Source organism: Thermobia domestica, chromosome 8 (genome assembly GCF_964235325.1).
Source record: "Thermobia domestica chromosome 8, izTheDome1.hap1.1, whole genome shotgun sequence".
Lineage (NCBI taxonomy): Eukaryota > Metazoa > Arthropoda > Insecta > Zygentoma > Lepismatidae > Thermobia > Thermobia domestica.
Window position 1 is genome coordinate 217,322,109 of NC_137461.1, and position 26,017 is coordinate 217,348,125.

Here is a 26,017-nt window from a genome sequence, read left to right on the forward strand (position 1 = left end):
ATCGTTTGATGATTATAGAATTATTTGTATGTTTTACGTGTCAGTGGTTATCAGTTAAAGCAACTAAATCATTTGTATCTTAATGACTACTTCGTGTTTCATGTCAAATATGGTGTACATTTTGTGCATGGATTACCACGTATGCTGGTGTTTATATATGCAAACACGTGTTAGGGTTGAACGGTTTACTTTATATAAAAAAACGTTCTTGCAACGAACACACATTTAATGCTCCAATAAGTATGTCATATTTCGAGTTAATTTCAATTAGTTTATATATATATATATATATATATTTCTATGTATGGCAATCCGCAATATATATATATAATGTGTTTTATATATTTATGTGTGTGTGTCTGTCTGTTATTAGTTTTTCACATAAAAATGAGTCGACATTTTGTACTCATAGATAGATCTTCACCATAGATAAAATGCTGTCGTCCTACTTGCAACAGTCTTATGTGCGACAGGAACTGTTAATGGTAGTGAGAGGGGCTGTAGCCCTGGAGCGCAAGGGAGCGCCGGAAGAGCAAGAAGCAAGGAAAAAAATGGAAATGAATAAACGACGCGGCGAGCCAAAAAAGTATTGACATCCTATTAAACTAATATTGTTTTCGGTTTGCAGAGAAATAGATTTTTAAAAATTTTTGCTCTCTCCTTTCGCAACCCAAACGTTTCAATAAGAGTCATAACAAGTTTTTACTTTTATTTAAAGAAAATTCTATATATGATTTGTTACTGACAACGTGATACACAAGATGCCGAGTAATGGCTTATATTGTACACAGGAGCATTTTCGAAACCAGAAACAGACACAGTCTGATATACGTGTTCGGTGTTTTGATGGTGATGTGTTTGCTTAGTAACCACGCGTTGCTACTCAATCTTATTAATCACGACCGCGAGAATGAAGGTACGAAAATGAGAGGCGTGAAAAGACAAACGCAAGCTGCTGTTTGCACAGGAATATTAACAATTAAGGTAAATAAAGAAAATAATAACATTTTCGAACTTCAAGCAGTTGTAGAATAATCTTAGGTACTTAAGGGGTCAAAATTTAACCAAACGAATTCCGTCTTTTCCAAAGACTGATCATTACTAGTTTTTTTTTATTCCATTGACACATGAAATGCTTCCAATTTGAATAAATTTATTGGGATCATTCTCCATCAACTACCTGTATTGTCGGGATATTTTTGTGCTTGCTTATATAGTTGAGATATTTTTTTACATAAAATACATACACGCATGATATATATATATATATATATATATATATATATATATATATATATATATATATATATATATATATGTGTGTGTGTGTGTGTGTGTGTGTGTGTGTGTGTGTGTGTGTGTGTTTCTGTGCTTCTCTGTGTGTATGTATGTTTCTGTGCAAGTTTATTTTCAATATGTTAATTGACAGTACCTCTAAATGCAGAACTTTCATTCATTAAGAAATTATGTAATTTCTTTAATTTCAAACATACGTAGTATCCAAACTATATTTTGGATTTTAAACAGAAACGTTAAACATATTCTTCACCTCCATTGATCAATATTGAGAAATTCGCAAAGAAGGCTCATTCCGAATTTCCGATACATTTCATAAAATATTATTTACCGTAAAAGAATCAAAATTAAAATCCTGTTTGTGCTGTCACATACAGAATAAAGTTACAAAAGTTTACAATTATTTCTGGAAATGAATACTGTTATCCATTTCGAACATTTTAAAAGCACATAGCTGCTAATGTATTAAAATTTCATTTCTTATAGATAGTATGAAATGTTGTAAATAGTTGTAAATTTCCCTAACGTTTTGGAAGTGGATTTGTATACAACCAAAGGTAGTTTCTTAAAGTTTAACAGTAAATTCAAAATAAGCGTCCTTAAAACAGGTCTTATTTGTAAAAGAATACATAAAGATCGCTTTTGACTGTTTCAATGATCTTTCCAAGCAGCTTGAAAAAAATTCAGCGTAGCATAACAACAAAAGCTGCTTCTCTTTTATATATATATATATATATATATACGTATAAAGCTTGGTAAGGTAAGTGTATTAGCGACCGATTCGTACATACTAAAATAATGAAAGAAGGCAAGGTTCCCTCTTCTTTAACTTGTTTCATGTTAGAGTGATTTAGAACTTTACAAATTATCCTATGAGAATTTTACATTCCTAGAAGTCTCATTTCTTCCATCCGTTTCACAATTATAAGTAACATACATCCTTAACAATTAATAATTAAAAAATTACACCTTAATGAGATACCTAAAGGAAAAGCCTTAGTCCCCTCCTTACCCTACATACCTTTACAAATAAACATCATCTGGACATAAACAATTTGTTTTTTTTAAAAAAAACCTTATCCTTACCCTTACATTCATAAGTAGAAAGCGTTCTTTAATAACCATTGCATGTACGTATTAATAAGAAACTATTAAAGAATATGATGCATATTGTTCCCTAATTACCCCTCACACTTTATCCAGGCTTGGGACTAGCAACATATTGATCATGTCTTGGCGTGTTTAAAAGTTGCGGAAAGCAGGATTTGAGTTGAGTTAAGTTGATTGGGAGTTTAACGTCCCTTTCGGCAGCGATGCTATAGGAGATGGAACCTACTGATTAACGCGGAATCCGAACTACATGAGCTCTCGCCGGAATCGAACCCGGGTCTCCCACGCCCATGGCGCGTACGCTAACCGCTTAGCCACGAAGGAGCTCGAAAGCAGGATTTGTCAGAATAAATAACCTTTAAAACACCCCCCCCCATATATATATATATATATATATATATATATATATATATATATATATATATATATATATATATATATACAGATTGTTTCAGTGATGTTGGACAGCCCTGAATAAATCGGAAACCAGAAGAGATATTAGCAAGAGTTTGGTGGATCCAGATACTTGTGGAAGAGGGACGTCTTTTGAGGTACCACACAATGTTACCAGGTCAACAGTGTTGCCAGCTCAGTACAAAGTTGTATTTTTTTTAAATGGAACATATAGAAGTTTATGCCATCAAAAGAATTAGTACAGAATGTGAATACCAACAAGCGAAACCGCACCTGTCAATGTTGCCAAATAAGGAAGTTATAAAGCTTCAAAGATCAAGAAATTAAACTGTCCGTAGAGCAAAACTAGCAAAAAGGCAAGAAAAATAATACTACGGAATGAAAATGAGTAACCGAAAGAGTAAACCAAAGAACGCACAGCATCCAGTGAGTAACAGGGTTGCCACAGCAAAGGGGGAAAAAATGAAAATTTTGCAGTTGCTATAGGAGGAAAAGTGCCCATATGACATAATGCTGGAAACACCATAGAAAGTTCATGTAAGATTCAGGAATCCTAATAGCGTTTGTTCGAAATCAATATTTCTAACCGTTTCCGAGATACACCAAAGGTGTGCGGAGTTTGCAACACTGCATAATGATTCCCTCGCCCTCCAAACTACAGGAACCAATAATGAAAATGATACGCCCAACAAAATGTAAGAACTACACGGGTCTAATCGTCAAATCAATTATGCAGTGTTGCAAACCTAAGAACCAAACAAATATATATAAGCAACTGTCTTTATCATACTTAGGAACTTGTACTGATCAGTCTTTTGTCAAAATCACTTCTACATACATATGCTACCTCCTTTTCTTGTCAAAATTATCAACTTATAGTAAGCAGTTTCTATGTAAAATATAACATACACATACTGTACACTGTACAGTTAACTACACTTCTTATCACACTTATGTCCCTTTCACATTATCCGGCAATTTGCCGGATCCGGTTCCGGCGAATTGCCGGACGAGGTACAAAACATTGCAAGCAATGAAGCTCTACACATATGTGCGGCGGTCACCGGACATTCATCCGGCGAGCAAAAACAGCCGGATCTCCCTGCTAGAATCCGGCGCGGCAAATCGCCGTGTATAGCCAAGCGGAACATTACAAGCAATGACGCTCTTCACATATACGCGGCAAACTACCGGATGGGTGTTGGGGGAGGAAGTAAGTGTGTCCAGGAAAGAGCAGAAAGTGGCTGCTATAATATGGGAGCGTGTGGTTTTGTGTGTTATGTGGACCGTGTTTGTGTATGTGCTCATGTTCTAGCCCAGTACATCTGGAGTAATTAACCAAACCTGTATATACAATATATGGGGAAAGATGACATGTAAAATTAATTGAAAACGACCAATACTACCGAAGTGTCGAAATCAATATAAATTATTATTTTTCTATGTAATAGAAGATTGGGAGATGTCCGTGTAGCACTGGGCAAATGACCTTTTATAAATTTGTGGTGACCCAAAATTGAAATATACACTATCAAATATTTCAGCAATACAGTCTTTTGCTATATATTTATGTACTATTTTGCTACGCAAAGCAAGAGAGAATTCATGATGTGATATTTGATAAATATACCGTACTTTATATATTTTATAATTATCTGGCTGTAATTTCTTGAATAGTCCTCTGAATTCAGAGACTAGAGCAGTTCTTTAAAGAGACTTGAGTCAATAGTCGGAACGCTTAAAACAAAAGAATAAACTCGAAATAGTATAATAATAATAATAATAATAATAATAATAATAATAATAATAATAATCTAATATAAATAAAATAAAGAGTTTATGTGTCTGTCTGTCTTTGTGCGGCCTAGGGATCATACGAGTGGACCGAAAGTTACCAAAATTTGGTCACGGGTACCTTGGTCCAGGCTCCAGATCAAGCCCGATGCGTTTTTTTCAAAATTCGAACCAGGAGGTCTCAGGGGGCGTTTACCAGGACATGTAAAAGTAGTAGAAAATTACCGATATTAGTGTCAAATCCATAGTTTTCGCGGTCGCTGAGATCAATGGTAACACTACCATTAGCGATGACTTCAACCACCATTTGTATGCGGGCCGGGGATCACCAGGGGGGGGAGGAATTTCGAGACATGTAAAAATAATCGAAAATGACCGATATTAATGTCAAATCCATAGCTTTCGGGGTCACTGAGCTCAATGGTGAAACTCAAGATAGCGTTTACTTTCACATTTAGTCCCCATCAGCTAAGGAACTTGGGCCAGGATATCACCGAGACATGTAAAAAATAATCCACAATGACCGATATTAGTGTGAAATTCACAGTTTTCGCGGTCTCTGAGATAAATGGTGATACTTTCATTAGGATCATTTTCAAATTTGGCCACCATTGTATGCGGGCCGGGAGTCACCGGGCTGGAGAATTGCGAGACATGTAAAAATAATCGAAAATGACCAATATTAGTGTCAAATCAATAGTTTTCGCTTGAGATGAATGGTGATTCTCCCAAGGCGTTGATTTCCAAATACAGCCCCCCTCGACTGGGAGCCAGAGGCGTTGTTTTTTCAAAATTGGAAATAGAGGATCACAGAGGCGTTTACTTTCTATGTAAAAGTAGTAGAAAATGACAGGTGTTAGTGTCACATTCATAGTTTTTGCGGTATCGGCTGAATACCAGAGGCAATTTTTTCACAATTCGAACCAGGGAGGGGTCTCAGGGGGCGTTTACCGGGACATGTAAAAGTAGTAGAAAATGACCAATATTTGTGTCGAATTCATATTTATCGAGGTCGCTCAGATGTATATTGATACCCCCGATAGTGTTTACGTTCAAATTCAGCCCCCATCGGCCTTCCCAATGAAAACACGTACGTTGCTGGATATATATTTACACAAAATGTATATAATTTTAGAAATGTTTCTTAATTCTTCTCTCATTGTTAAGTTTGTTTACATTGATATTTTATCTGATCCGTGCGAAGAACGGGCATAACAGCTAGCAATAATAATAATAATGCCTACAGACCAGACTTGGTGTCAGTGGCTGAATGTTGACTTGAGATTCTCGGATAGACCTCAACGGTTGACTATCCCGAGAGGACTTTAGCCTGGTTTTCTCAGTCACAACAGTTGAATACCGGAACGGTATTTTAAATATCCAGAACCGGGCCGCTATTTTGCCCAAGTTTATCAATTGTGGAAACAGTATAGAAAAATGTCTTCCAAAATACCCCTTCTCTAATAAAAAGTACATATCTTTTCTGTATGTGGCATGTTCTCTCATTCGGTGACAAACAGGCCCGTATCCACGGGGGACTAGGGGGGCCAGGCTCCCTAAACTTTGGCTGGCCCCACAACACGACAAGAGTCACAGAGTTTTGTTTCTTTAGTTGCACAGCAACCCTGCTCGCATATTTTTCATCCACGGCAAAACGCCGGATAATATGAAAGGGGCCGAAACCGGATCCGGCAAACAGCCGGAACTGGATCCGGCAAATCGCCGGATAATGTGAAAGAGGCCTTAGAAAACTATGTCAAGCAGTCTTTGTCAAAATTATAGAATATATACACACATAGTTTTCCCAGTAAAACTCATTAACATATTCTGACCGTTTCTGTCAAAATTATCACATATACACGGACAAAATATTACTGGAGCTTTTGAACATATACAAATACCGCAAACACTTCTCACATCCAGTATGCGCTCGTATTCATCAAGAATGGAAGATATTCTGTGGTCTAACATTACGTATGTCTTTTCTCTTCTTTTCCCCTCCAAATTCAGGATCCTTCTATCATACAAAAGATCGTTTTGCTGAACTTCGTTCCTCAGAGCAGTTATTAGATGTATGAGGTTAGGATGTGGTTTTTCTAGCAAAGCATTAAACCTATGATTCCAGAACCTCCGCTTCATTATCATTCTTATCATTCCTAGGAGACCCTTATTGAAAAAAAAAAAAAAACATCATCAACATGTGCAGGTGGCAAATATACCAAAGCATCACACATCCTTATATGAAGTCTGATATGAGGTCAGCGCCCTCCTTGTAATCCCTTACTAAACCGATATCCTGCACTTTCCTCCAAACGAATTGTTTAAAATGGTAATTACAACCAGAGCCGTAGCAAGAGATCTCGGCGCCCAGAGTAAAGTAGAATTTGGCCCCTACACTCACCTTAGCAAGTTTTTCTTCCTTTTTCCTTTTTTTTAACATATAAGAGAAACAGTTTTTGTCGTTATGATACACTGAATTTTATAAATCTGCTTGGACAGACAATTGCAATAGCCAAAAGCGATCATTACGTATTATTTTACAAATAAGAGCTGTTTTTAAGATGTTTAACCTTTGGTTGTATACATATCCACTTGAAGAACAGTTATGCAAATTTACAACTATTTACAACGTTTCATACTATCCATAAGAAATAAAATTTCAATACATTAGTAACTATGTGCTTTTAAAACGTTCGAAATTATTGACAGAATTAATTTCCAATAATAATTGTAAACTTTTGTAACTTTATTCTGTACGTGACCACACAAATAGCTATGTAATTTCGATTCTTTTACCTTAAAAATATTTTGTGAAATGGAACGAAAATTCAAAGGAACGCTCTTTTCGAGTTTCTCAATATTGATCGATGGAGCTGAAAAATATGTTCAATGTTTGTATTTAAAATCCAAAATATAGTTTGGCTACTACGCATGTTTGAAATTTCAGTAATTACTTAATTTATAAATGAATTAAAATTCTGAATTCAAGGTTACATATTATTACCATATTAAATTATACTAACACACAAACACAAAGGTTTATACTGTATATAATGTATGTATATGTTTTTTATGTATGTATGTAGATAAATATATCACACAACTAGATACATATGCGCAAAAAAATATCGTGGCGATACAAGTAGTTGGTGGGGAAATGATCCTAGTAAATTCCCTCAAATTGGAAGCAATTCATATTTTAATGGAGTTTCTAGAAAAGTCACTGGTTTTGGTCAGTCTGTGAAAGAGACGAAATCGTTGGGTTAAGTTCTGACCCCTTAAGGCCCTATTCTACAACTGCTTCAAGTTCGAAAATGTTATTTCCCTCGATTATGTTCAATTTTAATATTTCCGCACAAGCAACAGTTTCTTTAGTCTCCTCGCCACTCTCATTTTCACTCCTTCACCTTTACTCCACCATTGTAACAATCCGATTGGATGGAAAAGGGGGATAAACTAAAATCAATTCACCACCATTAAAGTGCCGAACACGTATTTCAGAGTTCGACTGTTTCTGGTTTTGGAAACGTTTTTGCGTATACTATAAGCCATTACTCGGCAGCTTGTATGGTATATCACATCGTCATTAACAAAGCATTTAAAACAACTTTCTTTAAGTAATAAATAAAAAAAATTATTGAAACTTTGAGTTGCTAACAAGAGAGGAACAAAATCTTTAACAAGTCTATTTTTTTGCAAATCGACAATATTGATTTAATAAGGCACCAATACATTTTTTTAGGGGAGACACATCGCTTACTCATTTCCAACATCTTTGTTCTTCCTCGTTCGGTGCCCTCTTGCTATCAGCGCCTGGGGCAACCGTCCCACTTGCCCTCTCTAGCTACTCCTCTTATTACAACCATTGACATCAACTGTCGGAAATATTGCCCTCAAGCTTCAAACAGGTCCTGCTTCGAAGTCCATTATCACGGACTTCGGTTTCCATAAAGGTACAGAAGTACCCAAAAGCTCAAACAATTTACTGTAGATTTCTTTCCTCGTACTGGGTAAAAGAACATACACTGCAGATATGATATTGGTCTCCTGCATTGTGCCACATACATCTAGATGAATCAGTAAATTTGTAAAAATAGCTTGCTACAGCTTTTAAATGTCCCATCCATGAGAAACGTGATTCCCATCGACATAGCCTCCCTTCCTCTCATCGTAGCAAAAGCTAAAATTCTATCCCCGGTGTCGTGATCAAAGAGAAGGTAACTTGAACCGTCACTCATTTTAGTAACAGCTTCTGGAATATAAGTATCTTGTAAGTTCTTTGGATTTGCTGTTAAACCTTGTACAGTTTGTCTAAACCTATAAAGCGTACTTTTAACTGAAAAGAACAATGAGAGTTTCGTAACGAAATCATATCCACGGTTGATCATGTTTTTCTCATGTAGATAGTAGCCAAAACTGTTACACGTTTAAGTTTTTCAAAATAAAACATATTGCTTTGCTTAGTGAGTAATTAGATTTGAATTAAATTCAGTACAAAAGGGGTATTACAATCGGATTTTCAATAAATTATTACATGGAATATACTTTTCATGGAAATATCCCTGTTCTCTCTTTAAGTTAATTTGATGCACTTTATGTCAAATCTAATTAAAAATTAAGATAAGTTTTATTTGCACTCACGGTAGAGAGAAAATATATTTGACGAACAGTATCAATGGCACGTACATATTTTCATAACAAGGTCGTTCGGACGCTAATAACGCCAGAGGCAAACATATTTTGCGAGAGGGAATCATATCATCTTCCATCACCTCAGTGTATATGAATCGGTCTTTCATAGAACAGATAACAGTTCTTGTCGCTAATAGGGCTGTCGCTTCTAGAACTAATTCGATGAAATCGTGTATCGAAGCCTGTATTGTTTCGGCTCGAGTGGGATTGGCGGAGGAGGTCAAAATATATGCACTTTTCTGGTTATTTCTCAGAACACCTTTGGAGTTATGGAAACCACCTAACATATTTGTTATGCGAGGTTACATGAAAATGTTTGGAAACTATTAGGGAATACTTGAACAAGTCTTGTGATTGTGCAGATGAATTCAACGTTCGCTGAGTGAAGAACAGAAGCTCTGTAGCGTTCAGTGTTGCCAGTTATTTCTTAAACGAGTGAAACTAATCCTCAATTTAAGGCAGAGTAATTGTCACTGACGAGCCCTGGACATACATTATAATCTCAAATCAAAGCAGCAGTCCAGCATATGAAAACACAGCTACCCATCGCCACCCCTAAAATTTCAGGTTTCTTGTTCCTCATAGGAAGTGTGCTGGTTGTGTTTTACAATATCCGTGAAATAGTACTGCAGTATTTGGTTTAAGGTAATCAAACCGAATATGATTATGCTAATGTTTGCAACCACACTGGAAAGGAGCAATTCGCAAAATAGACTTGAACTGTTTCATGAAGAATTTTTTCTCCTGCAGAATAATGTTGAGCCACATGTGGTACATCAGATTATGGAATCTTTAGAGAAAGTTCAGTATTTTTTCTAGATTACCTTCCATACAACTCAGATTTTGCATCCTTCAATTTTGAGCTTTGTTATTACGCTCATGAAAGTTTAGAACGAATCACAAAATAAAAGCTGCCATTTTAACTACTATACATTGGCTTTCAGAAATTGGTCTGCAACTACGGGCGGATCCAGGACGGACTTCTGGGGGAGGGGCGGTTGGTTGTAATACTGCTAATTAAAACTACTTTTAAGAGCTTCAAACTCTGGGATGAGATTTATTTATATATAAAATAAGAAAGTTTCCTTTTCGGGGGTGGAGATCGCCCCGATCGTTCCCCCGGGATCCGCCCCTGTCTGCAACATACTTTACGTTTGAGAAGCTCGTACATCGATGTAAATGCTGTTAGAAAAACGCCTTTTCGAGAAAGAAACCCACATGACACCTCCTACTCACTCGAAACAGCTCTCATAACTTCTCGTTTGAAATGAAAGAGATTTATTTAACCTATATAAATCTCCCACTTCTTCTTTGACTTTTAAGCAAGCTAGATATAAACAGTATACCGACTTGCTTTTTCACAAATGTGTAGGATTGCTTCATTAGTAAAGATGATATTGAAATTATGAAATATGTTGATTATTTTTGCTGACATCATAATGCTTCTGAAGCAAATTAAGTTTATATTTTAGTCTCTTACGGAAAATACACCATACCGTTGATTGCGCTGTTTGTAATCAACGTTCCAACATACATATACAAACAACGTTTAACCCTTTCTCACTCTTAGTTATTGAGTTTTAAAAATATGATTATCTTAGTAATCTGTCAGGAATAATAGCCAGATATCATACCAAAATTTTCCATAGTCGAGAAAAAGGCATGTTTTGTAATTATGCTCAGTAACTGGCTGTTCGATATCATAAGATAGATTGATAAAGTTTTCGTACTTTATTTTTCTTTGCGCTTCAGGCAAGAATGTTAGTCACTTATAATTTATTTTTACCAATAGCAAAGTGTATTCGTTTTATTTTAAATAACTTTACTATAACTTATGAACATTCTACATAACGTTAAACATTTTAGATAGCCGAAGTAGTAAAAGGTATGTTTTGACACTGACATTAAATTGTCTTTACTCAAGAAATAATCCCAGATTATTCGAGCCATGTTTTCCCTTCCTTTCTAGAAATTAACTTCTAAATGCTCATTGATTCCACAATGTGTACTAATCTTCTTAGTTAAGAATTTGTGGTAGACAGCAGAACATCGTAGAGCTCGAATTTAAACATTCGAATCTAACTCACAGGTGTTGTTTGTAAGTTATTGTAAAGTTGAATTTTGATGTCTTATGTCAAACTATTCCAACTTCAGTGCTGTTGTCAGTCTTGCTAAGACTCTGTTTTATTTTCTTTCTATCTTCTTCTCGGCTCTTTTCATATTTTTCTCCCTCCTCTATTATCCACTCCACGAACGTTGACCGTACGAGTAATGTGTTTCTTGTATTTTAGATGTGTTGACTTCATAATGAATATTACATTCTGTGTCTGTAGATATTGTAACATTCATAATTGATATATCTTTCTAAATTATCAACTTTATTAACCTGCCATTTTGTGTAAAATATTTTCTCAAAGCCAATAACGTACGTGAAGTTTCAAACTTTGTATGCTAAAATACTTGGTGGAAAATTGTGATTCGTGCAATTTCTTCTTTTGCATTTGATTGCATAACGCAAGAAACATGCAGCAATGTTTCTGCTTCATATTTTCCTTAGATATAAAAGCGCCAATTACTATTAAAACCAAAATTGCAAATTTATTAAGTAGTGAATAAATTACTAAACTCCTACCATAATAGTAATATTTGTTTCTTTGCCGTCATTGTTTATAAGTTACTGAATATGTGTTACTAAATTGTTCGTATACTGCGTTCTTCTGTTTTGTTTGCGCTCACGTATTTTCTTATTTCGACTATCGCATTCATCTTCCTGAGCAACTTTCAAAAGGCTAGCCTGAGTCAACTATGTCAGCCTTCGTCGCTATGATCTGAACTTTGTGTGCTGCTTGTAAAAAATTGTTTCCTGCCGGGAACGATAACGCAGTGATCGTGACTTTGAGTTGAGTTAATTTTGAGTTTGACTTCTCTTTCAGCAGTGAGGCTATATGAAACGGGACCTACTGATTAACATGGAATCTGAACCACATGAGCTCTCGCCGGGAAACGAACCCGTCTCTCCCATCCCAAAGGCGCGTACGCTAACCACTTAGCCATGCAGGAGCTCACGTGACTTCGATCATTTTCGTAAGCCCAAAATAAGGATGTGAAGAAAAGTATTTATTGCATTGTTGGATGGATTACACAAGAAAAGATATTGCTCGTTTGAGGTTTATACGACACATTACAGAAGAAATAGTATACTGATAAAAACGATGTACCGAAGATTAACATTATTATTTCTGACATATACATATTTAAATAATCTTATCGTTATAGATTTACCTTATACTATGTTGCAGGTCAAAACTTTAATTCCAAATACCATCTCTCTCCGCTTTTCTCTTCTCATCAGCGATCACTTTCCACGTTCATATAATACATCTAACAGAATAATGCTTTTAGAAATTAACAGAAATTAAGTAAAATCTTTTTTTTTCGTTTTTTAAGAGAAAAGGAAAGTAGGTAAATTAAATTATTCAATTATCTGTACAAAGAGAAAAAGTGTAGTTTTTTAGTCTAATAACGATGGAGCCAGCAATATTTTTAAATTAGAAAAATGAGACAGTGTCTGGTCTTCCAGCACCGGAAGACTACTTAAGATGCGAAACACTTGGTATAAGGCTACGACAACCTACTAGACTCCCACGAGAACAAGAAACGAAAATCTGTGAGGAAGAAGTGTGATAGGATGCTTAGGAGAGAAGCAAAGCATTGGGGGAGACTATCTGAACCAGGTAATTGAGTTACTTCCATTATTGCCAAGAATAGGTGAGAAGAGCACTTGTCGAGACCCTGAAGAAATGTCCCTAGAGTGTTAAAATATTCAAATGTGCTGAAGACAGATATAACTATTCTTGTGTTTCAAATGGATTTCAAGGAATAATTTCTTTACGTTCACATCATAAAATATTATTTTATCTTACATCGAACCATTTAGATCTTTCAGCAAGTGGTTAAATATTTTTTTCTTATAAAACGTTTCTTGCTTTCACATTCCGTGACTCATTTTTAATTTATAAGACTGCTAACTGGTGTATATTTCATGAAGAACAACACTGTAGAAAGTAAATGGAAATGAAATAAATTCTCTCACCTTAACGTCCCACTGCTATGTCCTTTAGGCTAAGGGAAACGGAGGATTAAGGAAAGTGAATAATAATGGAAGAATTGGTGCAATGAGACTGAGGAAACGGGAAAACTCCGAGAAAATCGGGATACGATGTTTTCCACCATAATCATACTTATCCGGGGATTGAAACCTGCACCGGATGTACCAGAGGCAAGCACTATATCACCGAGCCTCCTACCTACATAAAATGCATGGGATAATATTAAGAAGCATGTCATTTAAAAATCTCAAAGCAAAAATATTTCAAATATTTCTTTCCTGAATTTGTGCAGAGTTGTGTCATGTAGAAAGGTTAATTTATTCAAGGTTGGCAATCATGCAAGCAAATGTCATTTTTAGAGGAGTGTGATAGCAAACTATTTGCATTCAATGTTCTTCTCGACATGTGGTTTACTATTTTTAATTGCCACCTAATTATGTATGAAGTTTCTGAAATAAAATAATTACATTTAAATACACCAGACTGTAGATTTAAAAAAAAACAGTAAAACTTCGATTAAATAAGCGTGTTTCCTATGTAATACTAACCTACTTTTAAACACATAGTACAATATTTCCACCGTAATTTTGTACGTGGACAACTATTATTCCCATTTCACTTTGAGTCAAATAAAAATAAATACAGTATCATATTAAGACAAACGTGTTGCTGAGCTTTGCCGTTAACATGGTAGAAAGCATCTTTCACTTTCATACGCTTTAAATTTAAGCAAATTGAATCTTCTTCTTCATCCAGTCGTATATAGGACACTCATCTCTGGTTTGGAAGATTTTTGGTTCGATCCGAAGCCATATGAGTTTGTGGAGAACATGATAGTGCTGTGTTTTTTCTCGAGTTTCTTCTCGTTTGTGTTGCACCCTCATACTACCAATTATTTGATAAATATTCGCTTCATTACTTTCCTTCAGCCTAAAGGAATTATTGTGGGGTGTCAAATTTAAAATTTCGGTATGATTTTTTTAAAGTTCTATGTTAAAGTTACATTGACAGAATTATAGTAGTCTACTGATACATAGTCTACTGATACAGGGCCGCCCACAGGGGGGATGTATGGCGCAAGCTGCGCCATTGAGAAAAATTTTGGGGGGGATTTTACTCTACTTTCGAACTAGCAATTTTACTGTCGGAATAGCATTAAAACACGATTTTGAGAAGCTAATTTTCAAAAATTTTCCGGGGTGAACCTCCATACCCCCTGCTTTGATACTCGATGAATGAAGTACCGCGCAAGTAGCCGTATGAAAGGAAAGGTTGGTTCGTTTTAAGAGAGAAGGGCCGCCCACAGGAGGGATGAATTCCGCAAGTTGTGCCATCGAGAAAAAAAATTGGGGAGAATAAAAAAAAAAATTGGGGAAGAATTTTACTCTAATGCCGAATAAGTAATTTCGCTGTCGTCAGAATAACATTGGAACACGATGCGATTTTTTATTTTAAATCTCGAGAATGGATCCCCCTACCCCTGCTTAGAAACTATGAATGAAGTACCGCGCAAGTTGCTATATGAAAGGATGGCGCCAAGTTCTGGTGAACAATAGTTACAAACACTCAAGGAATCACTTTCAAATTTAGATTTGAAACTTGCCTATGTTGTCTGTTGAAAATTATAAAGTAGTTTGACATAATTGTGAGCTAGTGGTAACCATACAGACAAAGCCAAGTTTCAAATCTAAATTTGAAGTGAGCCAGTGAGTGTTTGTAACTGTTGTCCACCAGAACTTGGCGCCTATTTTTGTGATTTCAATTCTTTTTAAGGCCACTCGTACTTGGCTCTTTTACAGGAATGTTTTTTGTTGGATATCACTTCTTTTTGTAGGCTAATTTCGAGGATAACATTTTCTTTTGGTATCAAACTCAATAACTTGTAACTTGCGTCTTACTTTTCATGTACAAGGGAATTATATCAATATTTTGTAAAGAGAAAAATAATACTACTAATTGTAGAAAAAGAATACCTGTGCCATACACAGTGTGTAGAAGTTTTTATTCCCTTCAATATCCTTATAGAACATATTTAGTATTGTACACTACCAAGACTAGTAATAAAAGTAATGCCATTTTTATAATTACTACTGCCCCTACTACTATTACAAGCATTCTATACTACTACTACAGAAAATAAAAACAACAAAAATAACAATTACTAGTACTATAAAAACTACTGCTACACTGGGCAATTGTTTTTAGAGGACTTGAGTTTTGAGGAGGGAAGAGATTATTAGTTTTGGGGGGGAGTGCGCCATCAGCTTTGGGGGGGATGGGCACCCCTGTTGATACATCATTAGAATTAAATAAAAAAAAAGTATACAATCTTCAACACAATCTTTTTTCATCGCATTCTTAAATTAAAAAAATAGCCATACTGTACAGTTTTTGAGATATGATTTAGTTATCTGCTTATCTTAAGAGTACTAAGCCTTTTGTAGTCAAAATTAGGGATACATTTATTGTAATTTGAAAATATAAGCATGTGTATACAATTTGATGACTTCTTGCATTTTTGCAACATCATTTTTAATCTCGTCACAATAGAACATCTGAAAGAAATGATAGTATGATGATACAATGTGCAGACTATTCGTTGGATTCAATAAAACCTCCTATCCATTTTCTCTCAATTTCTGACAGGAAGTTAAAAATGTATACATTTTGGCATTCTCAACGTGGTATACAACACATTTTCTGTTGACCAGTTCTGTCCGTTTCTTTGGTAAGTGTATTCGGGCTGATCGTCGCAAGTACAGTCTTTCGTCTATCTTAGTCTACTGATCTATCCTCCGACAGCAGCATGTGATGTACGATACTCTCCTAATCTCACCAAACACGCACCATCATCTTCCTTGGCGTCACTGTGGGCTTTACAACAGACTTTGGAGCATCTTGCTCCCTGCTTAGCAAAATCTGAAATGGTGCAAGTGTTACGTTTCAGTAGATATTCGGAAATAGAAATTCGATCGAATTCTGTAAGTCTGATCTTTTTATAGTTAGCTTTCTCCAAATAGTTTAACGCTGGTGGTGTTTAGGTCATTCGCGATATCATGAATATCATATGTCAGTCTCGGTATTTCTCAGAATACAATTGACTTTCACTGCGATTGGGTGCCCGGCGAAGAGGATTTTGGACACCGGAAAGAGATCGAACTATTCCTTCGTTGCTTTTGATGACGTATCTTGCCCATACACAGCAAAAATTTATCACTGACCTAAGTTGCATTTGCGTATATATGGAAATAAAATTGTAAAATGTAGTACAGCTTTTCGGAGAGTTCGCTCATCTTCATGACAAACTACCTTACATCTAATTATAAGGATTCGAAACTGTTTTGCAAATTTTGCTCGTGGGGAGGGAACAGAGCCTTAGGTTACAATCTATTTTCAAGCTTTTTATTTGTATATTATTATCTTATGGATTACAATGTATAGAAATGTCAAACACAGAGAGGGAAATTGCTGCACTCTGAAGCCGTTATGCCAAATGATGCCTCTTTGCACATTATGTAATAGCTTCAATTGTCACCTTTCAAATGGCGATAAGTCTGACCTGCTGTGTCTCATATAACGTGCGATTTGGGACACTGACGCCATGATGTGCGCCAAAGTTTCTCTACCTTTAAGACTATCTGTTACGAAACACAAAGAAGTATAAATTTCTTTAAAAAATGATGAAAAAGAAAAAAACTCTGTCTAAGAAAATCGCTTTTATGCAAACTACAATTCCTGGATTTCTAGAAAGAAATGGATCATATCACATTGTCAGATTTTTTAAAAATGTAGTTTCATTCCCATCAATAGATGTGTAGACGCCTTCTCTTGGACCAGTGACATCAATTTAGCAAAAAAGTATTAGGAGTGGGTATCAGGAATTATTTATTTATTGACTTTGCAATTGATACATAATAATGCGATGAGAGATGAGGTGATGGTAGCAATGAAGGTTTGTTCACGGTATGAGGTTAATAACGAAACATTTATTTATGAACTAATAATAAATTTATTTGTATGGATTTTGGTAATGCTGTTCAAACACAATCCACTCACACAACCAATAAGCATATTTCTGAAATGTGTGTTAAGAATAAATTACTCCAAATTTAGAACTGTGAAATAAATTTCACTAATGAAATAATGTATGTTGTAAATAAAATTCGTTTAGTTATTCTCGACAAAATCATCAAGACATCTACAATTTCTGTAATACAATGAGCAAAGTAATTATGGTGTAGAGCTGTTAGAGAAAAAAAAACTTTTATTTATGCAATATAAATAAAACTGGTTTTGTTGTTTCCGGGAAATCTTCAGACAATTAGTAATTTTCATTTTTCTAAGAAAAATGACTCATCGTAGATTCATTAATAAGAGGTTTGTTTACTATTAAGTTTATACGTACATTTGAAAAAATAAAGGAAAATGAGATGAGAACCCTCAATGAGATATGACGGGTCAGTGGAAGAACTCTCACCCTGTTGCAAGGATTTCCTGCTTCAATTCCGCACTACGTGATTTTATGATGGACAATATCATATTCACAATGTTTTCAATGTTTACACGTTCCTTATCTTAATTAGGACCTATCTCATGAATAATAACTTTCATAAATCATCTGTTTCATTTAGCATGCAAGATACATCTGAGAGATATTATACTTATTAGTGTCACTTTTTAGGACTCTTTATCCTAATACATTGTTATATGTGTCATTCACAATTACATTTCATTCTGTATTTATATGTTTTACTTCTTTCTTCTTTTCCAGAGAAAAGGCACGGTTCATGGAGAAGAACTGCCATATGTGTTTGGTGCTCCATTGGTGGAAAGTATGAACCACTTTCCTCACAACTATACCAAGTCTGAGGTTGCACTGTCCGAAGCAATCATGATTTATTGGAGCAACTTCGCCCGCTCAGGGTACGTATATTTCCTTTAAGAGGTTGTGCGGGTGACTTACTGCGACATCAGAGTGTTCTTCAGATCTCCAGATAAATTTACACAAATGGTTCTTATACTTGTAAAGCTTCACTAGCGTCACTGCCAATGATATGTTTCTTACTCTTCCTGTCTCTTCTTTTTTCCAAGTTTCCCTTCTCCCAATGTTGGAAACTGTGCTGAAAGAAATACAACTGCATTCGAATGATCAAAATAGCATCTTCCACCATTACACAAATACTGTAAATTAAGGTACTTTTCAGAGATTTTCGCACATTTCTATATCATATCGCCTAACAATAATGACCAATAACATATTTTCTTAAATGGTATGTACTCTTATTTTCTAAGCTTGAGACTTGAGAAAAAAAGTCTCACAAACTAAAAGTATTTTTGTAAGCTGAAATTGTAGTAAAAAGCCAACATTAATTTTATTCATAACGTTTCTTTTAAAGATCTGCTTTTGATATCAATATGCAGATATGCTAACACACATCTACCTATACAGGGTGTCCCAAAAGTCACTACATACTCATGTCACACTGTAAAGATGGTGTAATAAAGTATGGAATTCTGTCAATCGTGGAAGTGAGAGGTGCGTATACTAGAGAACATGGAAATGGTGGGCATCGGCCATCGACCATTGACCTGGTCCGGACACTATGTTACACTTTCCTAAAAAATATTGCTGAGGGTTTCTGTGGTGGTATATTGTACTGCGATGACTATTGTAATCTAACAAAAGTATCTTTAATGCACTCATGAGCCCACATTTTAAATATTTCCATAGATAAAAACAAATCTGGTGGAGCTAGATCAGGTAACCTTGCAAGTCATATGTAGCTAAAGATAATGGGCCTTATGCAGAATCCTTCTTCTGATGTATGATTAGTGCTGTACTAAAGAATTCAACTAATATATGGTTCCTGCAGTAGTTTGGCCTTTAATATGATGCTAATCATAAGTCTAAACGACTCTGCATAAGGCGGAATGTGATTACGAAAAATCATTTCAAGTAATTCCATGGTTTCTGGGTATGTGTGTTGTGGCACCATTCTGCTGGAATCAATCACGTACCTGCAATTACAATGTGAATAAGATCCCAAAGAATGGCTGCAATACGTCGCAGAAGTTTTATGGTGTCGTGAATGATTTTGACCTACAATTTCATGAGGGGATCTGTCGCATCACACCCCTTTCTCATCTTTAAGATGTTGTTTGTGAAATTTTAGGGAGATCTGAATCCAGTGGATACCCACGTAGGTGCGCCTCTATTTAGGAAAAATATGGGTGTGTGTCTGTACGTGAAGTACATGCACTAAAACTTTGTGTCCTGGCTACCCATTTAATCAGAGGTGGAACCATATCTCATCAGTAATAAACATTACACACAGAATATCAAACTGTTCTAATATCAGTTGAAGTTCCGAATATCCAAATCCAAAACATCGTACTAATTGAAACCAATCTATAGTTGTATCTCTACGTCACTGCAAACTGGGGCCTCGGTGGTTCAGAGGTAGAGCGTTCACCTCTGGCGTTTGGTATCCCGGGTTCGATCCCACCTCCCGTCAGGTGAACTTTGTGGTGGACAAACACCGTGTGCATAGGTTTCCTCGGGGTTCTCCCGTTTCCTCCAACCTTCTTCATTCCACCATTTGATTCATTACCCATCATCACCGTCTCCTTTAGCCTAACAAGCATAACCGTGGGACATAAAACTCAAAGATTTCATTTCAGTTTTTTCACTGCAAACTGTTCAATCAACTTAAGAACATTTATTATTATAATTCTAGATAAATATCAAATCACTATCTCCATAAAACAATAGAAGCATACCTGGTTACTTCCAAAGTTAATGAGCAATTTAGTGTAATGTTCAAATGTTTAATGTAAATTATTTTCCATCGTGAGTAATTTAAATCAGAGATAATTAATATTACAAATACAGGCTAGTAAAACTATGCATTATGCAAATAACTGATTCAGTACAGATTCCATTCATATCATTTCTACTGCTTCAACGTAAAAGAAATCTACATTTATCTTTATCTAATAGTACATTTTAGCCTAGCAGGAAACTTATTTGTATTTTGCATATTCGGTATGCAATTATCGCGAAATTGCAAGCCAAATAAAAGCGATTTAATGAAACTGTGATTCAACACATTTTTCATCCTAGGTGTGAGAAATTATTTTTTTGCTTTTAACACTACGTTCCTTGATTTTCAGTTTACATATTAACCGATGTTCCTTCGTGCGATCATGTGACGCATGTTTGTCTGTGTGTTAGTGATTATGCGCTTATGTCCGTGTGCTCACAAACATACACATACACACACACACACACACATATATATATATATATATATATATATATATATATATATATAATGATTTGACTGTGAGCATATTTTGTTCCTAAAAGCTGGGAATTCAATGTATGAAAAAAGTGTATCCTGGGTGAGGCAGCTGTAAAGCTCTGAACAGGGGCGGGTGGTTAGTACTTTGAATATTCATGTGCACCTTGTTGCGTTTTCGCAAGTGGCTGGGAAAAGTGTTGGTTGGAGAGAAAGAGAGAGGGGAAATAGGTCTGAAGGGGAGGGCAAAAGAGGAGAAGAAAGAGAGAAAACTAAAATAGGGGCGTTGACGGGAATCCAAATTAAGGCGTGTTTGTGTTAATAAATGCGGTACCAGCTGTGTCATGTGGTAAGGTATGGTAGTGGCCTCTGATAACGAAAAGAAGGACTTTGGCACTCACAGTAGATGGTTTTGAGAACAAGCCTTGCACTTTTTGTCTGTCGTCAGAGCTTACATCCTTCTCTCCTCACCACACTTTGGATGAAGCTCGATTTTTAAATTAAAAGAAAAAAAAATGTTCCTGTTTTAATCTTAGGCTTGTGACCTCTAGCTATCCTTTCAAGCCCACTTTTTCTCTTCTTCATCCACCCCTGGTAAAAGTTCTGCTCGGCTAGCTAAGCATTGCCTCCAGAAGGAAACAGTTAATTAAATCCAAGAGAAAATATTAAGGCTAAAGGAGTGAGAGCTAGAGACGGAGGGGAAGAAGAGGAAAATGTTATGTTTCGTTATTCAACTTTTCCTTCAGTGGAGGTCACTAGTTATGCGATTTCAAGTTTCATTCTCCCTGCTCTTATTCAGACTTACTTTCGTATTTTTCTTTCGTTTCTTCTTTTCCTTTTCCAGTATTTTGAGAAGGGAGCCGTTAGTTTATTAAGTCAGTTTCAGTCGGTAGGAGCTGGAAATGTTAAATGTTAGTAGAAGTAACGTTATCCTTTAAACGAGACGAAACATATTTTAAGTTCTTTTCTCCTTTTTTGAAGAAATGAAACTTAGTCATCTTAACATGATTAACAATATTCCTTAATATTACTTTTCCAGAAAATTCTTCCAATAACTAACACCACTTACGTGATACCCATACTCACTTGTTTACTAATAGACAGAGATGCTGCTTTCTGCTAAATTTACGTCTTATATATTGTCAATGAGTTGGTTAAATAGTGTCACTCTTGTTTTTGAAAAGGTAACCAATCCTTTTGAGAGGGCAACAAATGTGAAGGTACCCAATGTAAAGCCGACACCTGACAACTTTAAGCTACTTATGTTTGTCCAAGTTTGCAGGAAGTGATTGTTCAAAGACTGTTCTTTAAACAGTAGAAAACACCAGAAGAAAGATAATGGGATATGCCCATTAGTGTGATGGAACTCGGTTTGTCTCCCTGTTAAGTAACTCTCTTTAACAGCATAAATATCCAGTTGCCGACGGTTCTCTATAGTTCGTTATGGTCTTCTATTTATTTGTTTCCGAAACACCATAAGGTACCGATTTCCACGATATGACCAAGACCCGCTACAGTGTAACCCATCTTTAAAAATCCTTGAACGTCAAGAGGATAAATACCAGTTCTACCTACTCCATTTATGTCCAGATTTTCATTATGAGATACCATGTACATTCCAGAACCAGTGGCACATATTAGTCGCCAATAAATGACATGAGACAGCATGTCCTCCTCCGGTACGAAACCTGTCACCGTACCACATTAATCCACAGAAAAAATTACGCGGTGAAAGTTTATTTTTGTTCCCAGTGCAAGGAATCTACTACTACAAGGTCAAACACTGACAAGAGGGAAAGCGGAAAGAATTTTAAAAAACATTGTTTTATTAACAGGGGATTCTCATTCGTGTTCTAATTCACTTTCAAAGAATACACTGACATCCCACTTCCCAATGACCTTTTTATTGTTTCAGACTGTGTAGCTCCTTTGTCATATCAGTGTATTCTCATATTCGAGTATAGTCAGATATTCGATGAGTGTAACTATACTTGTTTGTGTGTAAGAGAACACCCGTATCGCCTTTCTAGAACCATCCGAAATTCATACAATAGACCGCGAAGAACACAATGTCAAGAATGGGTGATCACAACCGTATAGAAAAAGGTTATGAACTCGCTGACCCGGAAGCTGTCAGACCCGTGACCGAGCATACCTGGTGACTCAGTTTGAACCGAAAATGCCGGTGACCCAGCCAGATGCAGTATGACCCGAAGACCACAAAACTTCGTCACACACACTGAGCATAAATCTCTCGTTCTCAGTCTCTTCTATCTATATGTACCACTTTCTTTCTTGCTTTGCTCTACAACTTCGCAATACATTCTCTTTTTGCTAAACTACGGTCCACGGGCGAGATGCGGCTCAGTAAAAGTTCAATCCGGCGCGTGATATGTTTCCTAATCTGACAAATGGAAAAAGAAAAGCAGGGTTTCTTAGAATCAGTTGTATTAGAAACAGACTGGCAGATAAGCATTCAGCTTCACTTCTCAAATCAGTGAATCACATATTCGAATCAGATTATGAGAAACTTCAATTATTAATAGGGCTTACTATTACAAAGATTTTGTCAGATATACCACTACTGGTTTTCGTAAATTCTATTGGTCAGGCTAAAATTTTCTCTTTATACTTTGGTACACTTCTAATGGCTTAGGTGCTGAAATGGATATTAAGCACCAAACTAACCAACCAAATAATCCATAGTAAAACTTATTTCTGGAGCATAAAAACATTTCAATGAATCCATATCTATCTGAGTTTACCATTTGGGCTTTATGATTTATTTATTATAATTTAAACAAGCTAATTACGTGTGAAACGTCACCACACATTCTTTATTCTGTTTTCCTTTCACCTACATGTATGTCAATAGACTGACATAAGCTCGTTAGTTGCTGATAAAAGACGGAAAATCCATACTGTCTGAACTCTACTGGTTTTAACTTTTGGATTCACAAACGGTTTCATCCTGTAACTGGGTTTTCACCATCTACAAGTGGAACGACATTTTCTCTTTCTTTTTTCACTTTACAACATGAATCCATAATCATTTGTTGTAAATTCCTCGAAAGATTTCCACGAGAAAAAGGCCCTCGAATATGTGGCGAACAATTGGATTAAGCTGGTTTTTCGTGATTATGTTAAATTTGAATTTTGCATCTCATTTTCTTGTGTTCATCCTTTTGACTGCAGCGCTAAAATACAGTAAATACATAAGCAAGGTGACTCAGTAGTAGAGTGTCTACCCGTTTGGAGTTCTAGTACCTATTTTTAGGTACTAAAGTAGTGTCTACATTCTTCGATTAAAAAAGAACCAATAAAGCTTTTTACTTTGTATTTGTTTTGTTTCTTCAAGTCTAGAAGCACTGTAGAACACGTTACGTATGGTTTCACGCCTTCCTGGTTTCACACGAGACGTAGCAGGTGATGGCGTCATAACTTTAAAAAAATATTTTTTGTTAGGCCTTTTTCATTATCTTTTAGTGAGTTACTTTTGCATCTAGAAGACTGAAATTTTGCATAAGCATTCAGTCCGCCATTCGGTTTACATTTTTGTCAGATCTCCCAGAAATTTTTGAAAAATATGAATTTGGTGCCAGTTTCACTTTCCAGCAGTCAGCATCATGGAATTTAAATTACCGTAACTTCCTTACTTTTCACATTATTGGGCTCATTCAGGTGTCCAATGAAAGCTTAATGTTTGCTCAAGATTCTAAGAAACCTTGCCAAAGGTTACACTGTCAAATATTAATAGGCATGCAATGCAAATTTTATGGGTTTTTATAAATTGTGCTATTGCTCAAAAGCTATAACTATGAAACTTTTGAAACCTTTTTGTACATTCACCTTAACACGTACATGGTATGGTTAAAAAATAAAAAGGATGTCTGTAGTTTTGTAAATATTATTATTTATTGAATTTTACATATATGGAAATATACAGTTTTAAGTTTTGTTACAAAATGTGTCATTGCCTGTAAATTACAACTATGAAACTTTTGAAACTTTTTAATAGAACCATTGTAGCACATTGTAGCGCCAAATTTACATTTTTTAAAATTTTCTCCTCGGCCCATTTCTCATCCAAAAAATCGAAAAAAATTAATTTAGCATAATTTCATTGGTATTTATGTATGAAAAACATTTGAAGAGAATCTGAGACATTGAAGAACGGTCATGTTTTAAAATTAGGTGATTTGACATGTAAATAGATAAAAATCCTTAACTAGAAATTTGATTCATTAATCAAACTTCTAGTTAAGGATTATTCCTCTATTTACATTAAACTAACTTCTTAATAGTCTTTCCGAATAATCACATCAATAGTATTCAACCTTCGTGACATAATTTACTGCCGGCAGCCAAGACGCTAAAATATTGATGTGATTTGGTTAACGTTAAAACGTATGTTAAATGACGATCTTTTAATATTTCTTTTACTTAGTAAAATTATGTATTTTATTTAATTAATTTATAAGTTAAAATATTCGGCTTAGACATAATTTCTTCGTTTCAGAATAACCGTGCAACTGAAATTAAATCTAAGTAGCTTGTTTTTGAGTACAGTTAGCAATTTTATCGTATAAATTGTACAAATGCCTCAAACTTTTATTATGTCTTTACGTCATTTATGCTATGTGGTTATGTGCATACTGTATGTATATTCAGCACATAGGACAAGTGGAAATTTCAAAATGTTTCCTCCAGAGAGTGACTCAATACAAATAGGGACTGAAACTAGTACTGTAAAAATACTGGTAACCCTGGTTGAGTCCGAATTGAAAAAAAAACGGTGAATTTCTTTGCTCCAGGGATAAAATTTCCTCCCAAGGTATCCCCCTGAGATAATTACTGTTTAGAATTATTCCTTTGCACGATATAACTCTAATACGTGAGTAATGTATAATTGTACATTTTATTCCAAAGTAACATTTTCACTTCAAAGAAATTAATATTGATCTCATTATTGTTAACATATAACCAATCTGTAAACACAGTTTTGACACCAGTGACATGTTACCTTGGTAAAATGAAAAATGGATATACTGAACCGACACTGTAACAACTTAGATTCATTGTGAAGTATTTGCCTTCAATAAAAACCCGAATAATGGTTCGGATTCAACTGTAGCAAGTACCGATCAATACATCAGACAATTGAAAATACGTACATCAAAAACATAGTTTGATACATATTACTTAGTAGGTATTATTTGATGCAGCATGATTAATGTATAGGCTTATTTTACTTATATACCCTATGTTACTTCTTGGTTTTACCTAGATCAACTGTAATGA

At 35.4% G+C, this 26,017-nt stretch overlaps 1 protein-coding gene across 1 annotated transcript in view; it reads left to right on the forward strand.

Annotated features, from left to right (window-relative positions):
- The window catches only part of LOC145693436 (neuroligin-3-like), a 211,349-nt gene that overhangs the window by 157,374 nt on the left and 27,958 nt on the right, over positions 1–26,017 (forward strand). Inside the window, exon 4 of the mRNA XM_081769430.1 lies at positions 18,187–18,338. Within this exon, the coding sequence (XP_081625556.1) occupies positions 18,187–18,338 (152 nt within the window). The remainder of the gene's footprint in view (positions 1–18,186; positions 18,339–26,017) is intronic.